Source organism: Gadus morhua, chromosome 1 (genome assembly GCF_902167405.1).
Source record: "Gadus morhua chromosome 1, gadMor3.0, whole genome shotgun sequence".
NCBI lineage: Eukaryota > Metazoa > Chordata > Actinopteri > Gadiformes > Gadidae > Gadus > Gadus morhua.
Window position 1 is genome coordinate 22,415,174 of NC_044048.1, and position 12,500 is coordinate 22,427,673.

Here is a 12,500-nt window from a genome sequence, read left to right on the forward strand (position 1 = left end):
CACACGCACACACACACACTAGTCAGTCAATACTTGTACTCTATACAGTACTACACAGTATATATACAAATTACTAGTACTACACAGTATATAAAACATTTATATCAACAGTGGTTGGTGTGTGTGTGTGTGTGTGCGTGTGCGTGTGCGTGTGCGTGTGCGTGTGTGTGTGTGTGTGTGTGTGTGTGTGTGTGTGTGTGCGTGTGTGTGTGTGTGTCTGTGTGTGTGTGTGTGTGTGTGTGTGTGTGTGTGTGTGTACCTGCTGGGCCCTCATCTTGTCTGCCCTCTGGTTCTGGTGGTAAATGCGGCTGAAGTTGGACACGATGACGGGGACAGGCAGAGCGATCACCAGCACTCCGCTCAGAGAGCAGATGGAGCCGAAGATCTTCCCAGCGATGGTGTTGGGAACCATGTCCCCGTAGCTGGCGGGAACAGACACCCAAACACACATGATCATCACTTCCTGTGACTGAGAAGCTTCACTTCCTATCACATAACCATGGAGACTATTTTCGGTTCATCTGATCAATAGATGACTATTAAAGTAGCATTGGCTGCTGGCAACTAGAAAAAGTGCACATTTTGTGGAATAAAAAAATCGAAATGTTAAATACAGAAAACCTTTACGTCAACAAATAATGGTATACTAATGTAAAACACCTAATACATTGTTGTATTGTTGCCAAGGTTCTGACTAAGATCTGTCCCAATAGAATGATAATGTGTGTAATCACGGTGTTGGAACTGAAAGCAGGGGTTCAGTTCCACTGTGAGGCCGTTCTGAACACCCATGGAAGTGGAACTAAAACCTGCCTATTTATTATTTAAAATACAGACAATTTATCTGCATCATCAAGCACCCTATCATAAACACACACACACACACACACACACACTGGCTGCAGTGATATCATCACAATATATCCCAACACAACATACATTCACCACAACATCCTAGATGACCAAGAATATAACTCTTCTATGTTTAGCTTCTGGTGGTTAAACCACTCGCATCCTCTCCAACAGATCTCATATCTGTCTCCCTGCTCCGCCTACACAGCTCAATGAGTTTGCTGCAAAAATAATGGTTTTACTAGCCAGCCCCAGTGTATATTTTCTATCACCCCTCCATCATTCTGTGTCTTTTCTCTGTGATCCCTCCATCATTCTGTCTCTCCTCTATCACCTCTCCATCGTTAGTAGTAGCAGTTTATATCGTGTGTCCAGCTACTTGAGGACTATCAGCTAAATGAGGGCTAGCAGCTACATGAGGACTAGCAGCTACAGGAGGGCTAGCAGCTACATGAGGGCTAGCAGCTACATGAGGGCTAGCAGCTACATGAGGACTAGCAGCTACATGAGGCTAGCAGCTACAGGAGGGCTAGCAGCTACATGACGACTAGCAGCAACATGACGACTAGCAGCTACATGAGGGCTAGCAGCTACATGAGGGCTAGCAGCTACATGAGGACTAGCAGCTACATGAGGCTAGCAGCTACAGGAGGGCTAGCAGCTACATGAGGGCTAGCAGCTACATGAGGGCTAGCAGCTACATGAGGACTAGCAGCTACATGAGGCTAGCAGCTACAGGAGTGCTAGCAGCTACAGGAGGACTAGCAGCTACAGGAGTACTAGCAGCTACATGAGGGCTAGCAGCTACATGAGGACTAGCAGCTACAGGATGACTAGCAGATACATGAGGACTAGCAGCTACATGAGGACTAGCAGCTACAGGAGGGCCCTGAGACCTCATGACTACTACCCTGACCTCTAGACTTCCCGGACCCAGCACCAGGACTATGATGATTTTAGAGGTGTTGGAGGGCCAGCAGGGGGTGCTCCTTCCTCTGACCGTGAGTGTGTAAATAATAAACGGCTGTTTGTCTGGATGGCTGCCCTGACCCGAAACACACACATGCTCCTCCTCCTCCTCCTCTGCTTTCCTCTCTTCTCCCCAACTTTGACATCCTCCCTCCCTCTCTCCTCTCCTCCTGCTCCCCTCTCTCCTCCACTCATCCCCCGTACCCTCCTCTCCTCCCTGTCACCTCCTTTCTGATTTCTCCTCTCATTCACTCTGTCTCCTCTCTGATTTCTCCTCTCATTCACTGTCTTCTCCTCTCTGATTTCTCCTCTCATTCACTGTCTTCTCCTCTCTGATTTCTCCTCTCATTCACTGTCTTCTCCTCTCTGATTTCTCCTCTCATTCACTGTCTCTTCTCCGATTCACTCTCTGAGCAGTTCAGATCATCTAATCATAAGATACGATTAGATAAGAAATCAAAGGAAGGAGAGAGGAGAGAGGAGAAGAGGAGAGAGGAGCAAGGAGAGCGATAGGAGAGGATTTGAGAGGAGATAGGAGGGAGCTGATGCCGGGGGAGAGGAAAGAGGAGAGAGGAAAGAAGAGAGGAGGAAATGATATGACGGATGAGGGAGTAGAAGGAGGACAGATAATGAGATGAGGAGAAGGACAGGGAGAGAAGAGCCGGAGAGGAGGAGGAGGACACAGAGGTCAGAGTGTAATGAAGAGGAAAGGAGGAGATGGAGGATGAGAGAAGGAGTGGAGAGGTCAGCTCTAAAAATAAACCTCCTTCCCAAAAGCATTTCTCTCACACACCCCCTCACATATCTTAATATACAAGATATGGGCAATTGATACACGGCATTATAACTCTTGTACTCTTATAAAAAATACAACCATTATCAAATAAATAATATGAGTAGTTATGATAGTAGTGAACAATATCTAATGTTACGAGTAATGAGCTCCGTGAATATCGAATAATGAATAAAATGAGAGAAATAGAGAGAGAATAAGGGATGATAAAGTGTTGAGGTGACGTCTGTTCTTTAAGCCGATGCCAACCTCCCTCACATCACCAATGTCTCCATATTGTTGTCACGGTAACCATTTTTTTGACAGCCTCTCTGACTGAGGAAGAGAGCGAAGTTAGAGACAAGAGGGGATGGAGGCATCTAGGCTCTGAGCTCCTTATGCCTGATCTGAGCGGATAGTGTGTGATAGGAGTCCATTAGGGCTGAGTCAGCCAATCCAGAGGTCAGACTGATCTTATCGGTTGCCTCCTGCAGGCCAGCTAACCAATCACAACTTAATTGAACCACAGACAGCCAATCATAATTAGTTTAGGCTGGAGGGCGGGAAGGACAATTTAACAGTAAGGGAGAGAGAGGGCAAGACGGAAGTGGAGATAGAGAGAGAGAGGGAGAAAGAGAGGGAGAGAAAGAAGGAGAGAGCCTATGCCTCTCTCTCTCCCTCTCTACCTCCATGCCTCTCTATCGCTCCCTCTATGCATCTCTATCTCTCCCTCTATGCCTCTCTTTCTCTCCCTATATGCCTCTCTATCTCTCCCTCTATGCCTCTCTTTCTCTCTCCCTCTTCATCTCTACCTCCCTCTACCTCCTCTCCCTAGTACCCCTGTCTTACTCTAATATTTTATTGATAGAGTGATTATAAAAGTTGCAAGAAGAGGGATGGTAGTTTCATGTTCACTCTTCCACCGTCTCATCCCTTGTTCCATAAACCCGGATCCCTTACTCTGTCTGTCTCTTCTTTCTCTTGCGCTCCATCTGTCTCTCTCTCAGGCAGATAGACAGACAAACAAGCGGGCAGACAGAGGGACAGACAGACAGACAGACAGTAGTGTAGTCTATTTTTGGAGAGGAAAGGTTATTTTAAGATGCTATCTGGTGGGAGTCTGGAAAACAACAAAACCTTCTGCTCTAAGACACTTCCACTGCAGTTCACTGTTACTGTACCTTTAACGACTACATACCTTTAGGTTCGCTAAACTGTCCCTTTAACTACTAAATACCTTTAGGTTCACTAATACGCAGTGGTGCAAGCTGGTGATAGCCTAAAAAATAAAGAAAATGAGCGATGCACATGCCCAGACCCCTTCCTATGAATCATGCAGCGTTTTTCAAGAAAAAAATCGGTTTAAGTGACACATGAAAGCCTGTCAGTGATGATCAGACCTACTATATGAAGCAGTCCTATCAATAAGAAAAACAAAAATAGGTGACGTACAGTAGCCACCCCCGCATCTCAAGTCCACCCACCAAAGCACATTACTTGTGCTTTTTTGCCATTGCCTGTACTAGTGCTTTTTTTCCTCTTTTGAGCAGCTATGTGCCTCACTCTAGCTTTCCTGCTCTCCTACACAGCACTCTTCCTGCTTTACTATATTTAAAATATGTATATTAGAAATTATTTATATTTCAAGAGCAGCAAGAGCAATGTTCAGGACAGCAAATGAATTATATAACAATAGAAACGCCATAATATCCCACTGATAACGATCAAAATGTTCAATTCAATAATTAATTAAATCCTGATGTCAATACTAGAAAGAAGAACTTTGATCATAACAATTAGCGGTAACACTAACCAGCCCGACGGGTCAGATACGTATCTGTGTTTTGTTTTACATGGAAGTTTGACTTGAATGATCGTCAACATGGTTACCTATGCCCTTTTATCTCTATGACTGAAAGAGGTCCCCCTTTTAGAGACAAAAACACTTCGTTGACTCTGCTGATCGCAGGTGGCGTTCTTTAGTGAGGCTTCTACTGGTTCTACTGGGAGCCACCCAGTACAACCACAATGAATCTCTCTCTCTCTAACTCTCAAACACACACACAGGCTACTGACAACTGATCAATACACACACAACTATACAGACACAGACACGCACTCCGTCAAGCATTCATGCACACACACATCCAGCCACACACCCAGTGAACCGAAACGACACGACAGGGTTAGGGGTTTGGGCCCCCATGCTGGAGAAGCACTCACACACAGGAGCCTTCTGCTGGGTCCACAATAGAATAAATCATATCATATCCGAACAGCATAATAGAATACATTAGAATACAATGTACCGGTAATATCATCAAGTATAATATAATATGTATCATATATACCCTCACTGATATCATATATCATATAAACTATCATAATATATCCTCTAACAGATTATGAGATCCACTGTTTCGAGAGGCTGAGAGCCACAAGCAGATACCTGACCCATCACTAGACCACCTGACCCATGTCTAGACCACCTGACCCGTCACTAGACCACCTGACCCGTCAGGAGACCACCTGACCCATGTCTAGATCACCTGACCCCTCAGTAGACCACCTGACCCATGTCTAGATCACCTGACCCCTCAGTCGACCACCTGACCCCTCAGTAGACCACCTGACCCATCACTAGACCACCTGACCCATGTCTAGATCACCTGACCCGTCAGTAGACCACCTGACCCGTCAGGAGACCACCTGACCCGTGACTAGACCATCACGAGACACATCACCTCCTCCTCCTCCTCCTCCTCCTCCTCCTCCTCCTCCATGTCCCTCTTTATCCACCACTCCTCCTCCTCCTCCTCCTCCTCCTCCTCCTCCTCCTCCTCCTCCTCCTCCTCCTCCATGTCCCACTCTATCCACCACTCCTCCTCCTCCTCCTCCATGTCCCACTCTATCCACCACTCCTCCTCCTCCTCCTCCATGTCCCACTCTATCCACCACTCCTCCTCCTCCTCCTCCATGTCCCTCTTTATCCACCACTCTATCTCTTCTCAGTGCTCCTGCAGACTCTTAAACACCGCCTATTAAAACATTAAGCGAGTGCAGCAGTGTGAGGAGCAGCTCTCTGGCTGTGCACTGCTTATAAATAATGCGCGGGGCAAAGTGCTCCCCTGCAGAGCACTGGGCCCTGCAGTCAGACCACAGCTCTCTCTCCTCAGTCCGGCCTCAGCAGCCACAGTCCTGGCTTCCACCTGAGCCCGGACCGAACCACGGCCCTGGTCAACATAGAGCCAGCTCTAGTCAACGTAGAGCCAGCTCTAGTCAACGTAGAGCCAGCTCTAGTCAACGTAGAGCCAGCTCTAGTCAACATGGAGCCAGCTGTAGAGAACATGGAGCCAGCTCTAGTCAACGTAGAGCCAGCTCTAATCAACGTAGAGCCAGCTCTAGTCAACGTAGAGCCAGCTCTAGTCAACGTAGAGCCAGCTCTAGTCAACATAGAGCCAGCTCTAGACAACGTAGAGCCAGCTCAAGTCAACCTAGAGCCAGCTCAAGTCAACGTAGAGCCAGATCTAGTCAACGTAGAGCCAGCTCTAGTCAACGTAGAGCCAGCTCTAGTCAACGTAGAGCCAGCTCTAGTCAACGTAGAGCCAGCTCTAGTCAACGTAGAGCCAGCTCTAGTCAACGTAGAGCCAGCTCTAGTCAACATAGAGCCAGCTCTAGGCAACATAGAGCCAGCTCTAGACAACATGGAGCCAGCTCTAGACAACGTAGAGCCAGCTCTAGTCAACGTAGAGCCAGCTCTAGTCAACGTAGAGCCAGCTCTAGTCAACATAGAGCCAGCTCTAGGCAACATAGAGCCAGCTCTAGACAACATGGAGCCAGCTCTAGTCAACGTAGAGCCAGCTCTAGTCAACGTAGAGCCAGCTCTAGTCAACATAGAGCCAGCTCTAGTCAACATAGAGCCAGCTCTAGGCAACATAGAGCCAGCTCTAGACAACATGGAGCCAGCTCTAGACAACATAGAGCCAGCCCTAGTCCAAAAAGAAACAGCCCACATAGAACCAGCCCTAGTCCACGAGTCTTTGTCTATGGACCTACTGCTCCTCAGAGAGAACAGTGTGAGGAGATGTGAGGAGGTAAGAGGAGGTGTGGGGGGGGGTGCGAGGGGGTGTGAGGAGTTGTGAGGAGGTGTCTATATCTAGGCAGACTCGCAGGCGCGCCAGAGACACACAATACCATGGAAGAAGATATTTAGAGGACGGAAAGGAGAGGAGATAAACAAGAGGGGTAGGGGGAGAGAGTAGAGCAGAGGAGAGGAGAGGAGAGGAGAGGGGGCAAGGGGGGAGAGGAGGGCGATGGGGTCGGTGGGGAGAGATGTGGGTGGAGGGGAGAGAAGGGGGCGGAGGAGAGAGAAGGGAGGAGAGAGGGATAGGGGGTGAGAGGACAGCGAGGTCGTGGAGGGGAGAGAAGGGAGGAGTGAGGGATAGGGGGTGAGAGATAAGAGATGGGGTTGGAGAAGCGAGAAGGGAGGAGTGAGGGAAAGGGGGTGAGATGAGAGAGATGGGGGTGGAGGGGAGAGATGTAGGGTGATGGAGGTTGTGCAGCAGAGAATCCATTTAGAAAGCTTCCTCTTTTGAAAAGCTCTAATGGAAGAGGTGACTGGGACAGCCCTCCTATATACAGACAGTGACTCACCCAGTGGGAGGCCGAGAGGGGGGAGGAGGAGGGGGGAGGAGGAGAACAGGGGGGGTTAAAGAGGAAGTAGAAAATGAGGGAGGATGAGAAGGAACTGAGGAGAAGAGTGTTCATTACGATGAACCATAAATTAGCATTAGTTAATGCAGTAAGGTTAGGTTAGGGTTAGTTGGTTAGGGTTAAAGGTTGTATCAGGGATGCTAGGCCGAAACATATATGATCACATCCATCTGATCTTTCCTCACGATCCGCTACTGCCCGCCCCATAAGCAGGCCGTCAAAAAAATGCGCCTCTGTAGGCAGCCAATGCTCCGAGATTGTACACAAAAACCAATGGTACTACCAACCACTCAAAACCAAAATAAATAGTATTCCAAACAATCACCGACAAGGGGTTGGTGTTGTGGGGTTTTGCGCTGCGTTCATGCTAGTTTTTACTGGATGCACGAACCACGGAAGGGAGGGGCGAGCTGGCTCCGTTTGTTTGGGATCTCGCTTCAAACACCAACAGAAGTGACGTCACCCGACATCGCTGATACAACCTTTAACCCTAACCCTGATACATGAATGTTAACATCGATACCTTGGTTAACATGAACAGCATTAGTAAACACGAACACCATTAGAAAATGATTATTGAACATCAGTTAACTAAGTTCATTAATGCTTATTACTGCAAATTAAAGGTTTATTAATGTACCCTTTTTGTTAGGTGTTACTAAGAAAGTGTTTATGATCATATTCATTGTGCGTTCGCACTCACTTACACACACACACACACACACACACACACTCACAAACACATGTATACACCAGTTGAAATGTTACAATGACATCTTATATGAAACAGTGTTACCATAAAGCCTCCATATCCAATCAAAGCATTGGTTCAGGTTGAAGTGTGACGCCTCGTTTGGCCAGCCTTGTATCACAGAGAGAACAAACATCTGTACAAGAAAATCCCTCAACGCGGGGAAACAAGGAAGTCACAACAACACAAACTCCTTGCATCATCACCATTGTCATGGCAACAACATCACCAGATCACCCGTGATCAGTAGAAATAGCAGAACAACAGAGCAGGAGTTAAACTGGGCCCGCTCCAGGGTTGCTATGGGGACAACATATTAACCTCCCCCCCCCCCACACACACACACACACACACACAGCGACTCACCCCAGCGTGGTCATGGTGACGATGGTGTACCAGAAGGATGCAGGGATGGAGGTGAAGCTGGAGCCCTTGGTTCCCTTCTCGGCGTAGAACATGACGGTGGCGAAGATGATGATGGCCATGGTGAGGGAGAAGAGCAGGAAGCCCAGCTCGGAGGCGCAGCTCTTCAGCGTGTAGCCCAGGATCCGCAGGCCCTGCGAGTGGCGGGAGAACTTGAAGATGCGGAAGACCCTGAAGACGCGCAGCGTGACGAAGGCGCCGCTCACGTCCTCGTTCTCGGGCATCACCAGGCCGATGTAGTAGGGCATGATGGCCACCACGTCGATCACCGACATGACCGAGCGGGCAAACTTACAGCGGCAGGGCGCGGCGAACAGACGCATGAGGTACTCGAAGGTGAAGATGAGGACGCAGGCCGTGTCCATGCAGAAGAAGGCCAGGGAGAACTTCTCCCCGCAGGGCAGATCCTTCACCGTGCCCTTGAGAGGCCGGCAGGGCACCGTCTCCACCACGTTGGCGATGACCGACACGGCGATGAAGAAGCCGGTGACGTAGTAGAACACCAGGGCCATGGTGGAGGTGTGCGGGTTCTCGAAGGCCCTCCACAGACGCTCCCTGGACGTGGCGCTGTCGGGCAGCGGCGTGTCCGTGGCCTCGCCCGCCTCCGTGTCCTCCGCCAGCCGCTCCTGGTTCTCCTTCTTCCTGTCACGGTATTCCTCCATGAGGAGAGGACAGGAGCAGGGGGGAGCACAGAGAGGAGAGAGGAGTACAGAGAGGAGAGAGGAGAGGAGAGAGGAGAGAGAGAGGAGAGAGGAGCACAGAGAGGAGAGAGGAGAGAGGAGAGGAGAGAGGAGAGAGGAGAGAGAGAGGAGCACAGAGAGGAGAGAGGAGCACAGAGAGGAGAGAGGAGTACAGAGAGGAGAGAGGAGAGGAGAGAGGAGAGAGGAGAGGAGAGAGGAGCACAGAGAGGAGAGAGGAGAGAGGAGAGGAGAGAGGAGTACAGAGAGGAGATAGGAGAGGAGAGAGGAGCACAGAGAGGAGAGAGGAGTACAGAGAGGAGAGAGGAGAGGAGAGAGGAGCAGAAAACAAAACTTATTTATGCGTTTAAAGAGGCTTCAAACCAACTGTAAAATGATGGACGGATGATACAGGAGATACAGTAAAATGATAGAGGGATGAGAGAGAGACAGAATGATGGAGGGTGATAGGGGAGAGACAGAATGACGGAGGGGTGATAGAGGAGACAGAATGATGGAGGGTGATAGAGGAGAGACAGATAGTGGAGGGGTGATAGAGAGACAGAAAATGGAGGGTGATAGAGGAGACAGAATGATGGAGGGGTGATAGAGGAAAGACAGGAGGATGGTAGAGGAGAGACAGTATGATGGAGGGGTGATAGAGGAGAGACAGAATGATGGAGGGGTGATAGAGGAGAGACAGAATGATGGAGGGGGGTTAGAGGAGAGACAGAATGATGGAGGGGTGATAGAGAGACAGGATGACGGAGGGTGATAGAGGAGAGACAGAATGATGGAGGCTGATAGAGAGACAGGATGACGGAGGGTGATAGTGTGAGCAGCGTACCTCCATGCAGCAGTCTCCGATGATCTCAGGGACTATCCCATAGAAGGCCAGCTCCTCGTCGAAGGCCTGCACACACTCGTGGCGCGGGTAGTGCAGCTTACCGGTGCGGTAGAAGTTGAGGATGTGTCGGAACATCTCTGGGTCTCGGTCGAAGAAGTACTCCTGGGTGTCCTCGTTGAAGAAGAACTCCTTCTCCGAGGAGCCCAGCAGGGTATCTGGGTAGCGGTCCAGAGTGTTCTTCCATGTCTACAACGGCAGAACACAGCAGAGCCACACAGTCCTACAGTGTTCCATCGAGAGCAGAGCGTTAACCTAAGCAGAGAGGGAAGTGGCGCGCAGCCTGCCAGTACTTGGCGGTACCTGGAATCTCTGCCCGCTGACGTTGACGAACAGGATCTCGTCCGAGCGGGAGGACTTGTCCACAGGGGGCCTGGGCATGGTCTTTCTGGCCAGCGGCAGCCAGCCCACGGCCGCCGCCCGGGCAAAGGGCAGCCACGTCGCCACGCCGGCCGCCATCTTGGATCAGACGTGGGGCCTGCCGGACTGGAGAGCTGAGGCCGGGCGAGAGGCGTCTTCGGGTGGAGGGTCCTCTCCAGCAGCTCTTTACTGCTGAACCTCGAGTGCTGCGCTGCTCCAGGGAGCACAGGGGTTGGACCTCATGGTGAAGGAGAGCGCTGTCTGTCTGTCTGTCTGTCCGTCTGTCTGTCTGTCTGTCTGTCTGCTAGAGTGTTAGGAGACCTTCTGTGGACCACATGTAGTGTAGAAGATCTAATGTCCCTATCATCTCAGCTCAGTAGACTAACCAGCTCTAATCCAAGGAGACCAACTACAACCAACAACTAACTAGAGCAAACTATAATTAACTAGGACAACTAACTAATGCAGTGACTAAAGATCTAACTACGGAGTGACTAACTATAACTACTCATACAACCTTAGATTACTAAGGTAGTAATCGGAGCGGGTTCCACCTGGTAGCTAGACCTGCTATGTAACCCTGGTTTCCCTAGCGACCCTGGTGTGCATCGTACACATGTCATCATACATGACCTCACATGTACAAGAACCATGGATGATCTGTCCAATCACGGACGACCAGAAGAACACACATCATCTTCCTCACGGATCTCAAATGTTAAACGTGAATTCTCTCCCTCTTTCTGAAGGCAATGGATGTCTCTCTCTCGTTTTCTCTCTATGAATCTCTCTTTCCCTCTCACTCTCTCTTTCTTTGAGGCAAACACGTCAGCTTTCTGCAATCGTATACAAATGGGATGATGGTCCATGAAGTAGGAGGATAGACATAACGACCCTACTGCCCCTCACTCTCTCCCTCTATCTGTAGACAGTGATGTCTCTCTCTCTCTCCCTCTAATATCTCTCGCTCTCTATGTAGACTACGGATGTCTCTCTCCCTCTATCTCTCTCTCTCTGTAGACTATGGATGTCTCTCTTTCGCTCCTCCTGCCTGCTATTTTGCTGCTTCTAGGTCGTCTTGTTCTGCTTTTAATGTCTCTCGCTCTCTACTCCAAGCCTCTGTCCCTCCACCATGGTCCTTGGTCTTCTCGCTCTCTTCTGCTCCTGGCAGTGCACGCTCGCCCAGGGCCGTCTCCGCTTGATTTGTGACGAGGAGAAGATCCTACTCCATGACCATGTATAGACCTGTCAACACACACACAGACACACACACAGTCACACACTTACGAACACACAGAGACACGCATGCGCACACACAGAAACACACACGTAGATACACACACAGGCACACAGATACACACACATAGATAAACACACAAATGCACACACAGATACACAAACAAACACATGCAGATACACACACACACGGATGCAAATTTAGGCACACACACCAACACACATACTTGCAGACGTACACACAATCACACTTACGTACACAGATACACACACAAACACGGGTACACAAACACACATGAGTACAAAAACATAAAGACGCACAAATAAACAAATGCATGCACCCAAACACACATAAAACAAGTTAAAAACGGTTTGAGGGTAGAGGAAAGAGAAAATAAGGAGAGGAGTATACAGGAGAGGAGGCAAGATGATGAGGAAGGTAAAGAAAGGAAGAGAGAGAGGGAGAGAGAGAGAGAGAGAGAGAGAGAGAGAGAGAGAGAGAGAGAGAGAGAGAGAGAGAGAGAGAGAGAGAGAGAGAGAGAGAGAGAGAGAGAGGGGAGGTGTGCTACTTCTAAAATGTGTCAGACACAAAGAGGGATGAGAGATATAATAGCACGCATACACATATTCAGAGAGAGAGAGAGAGAGAGAGAGAGAGAGAGAGAGAGAGAGAGAGAGAGAGAGAGAGAGAGAGAGAGAGAGAGAGAGAGAGAGAGAGAGAGAGAGAGAGGCAGTGTTCTGGGAGTATCTCTGAGGTGTTAAAGTAGAAAGTTTAAATGAAGACAGAGTGACTGCAGCTCTGTCTTGTAAAATATATCAATACTACATCAGAGCTACAGTTTC

At 49.2% G+C, this 12,500-nt stretch overlaps 1 protein-coding gene across 1 annotated transcript in view; it reads right to left on the reverse strand.

The window, feature by feature from the left end:
• Positions 1-12,500, reverse strand: part of kcnd1 (potassium voltage-gated channel, Shal-related subfamily, member 1) — a 23,850-nt gene that overhangs the window by 7,542 nt on the left and 3,808 nt on the right. The window contains exons 2-5 of the mRNA XM_030366386.1: positions 10,365-11,666; positions 10,005-10,250; positions 8,424-9,136; positions 260-422 (exon numbers count right to left, since the gene is read on the reverse strand). Of these exons, the coding sequence (XP_030222246.1) occupies positions 260-422; positions 8,424-9,136; positions 10,005-10,250; positions 10,365-10,520 (1,278 nt within the window). The 5' untranslated portion in view covers positions 10,521-11,666. The remainder of the gene's footprint in view (positions 1-259; positions 423-8,423; positions 9,137-10,004; positions 10,251-10,364; positions 11,667-12,500) is intronic.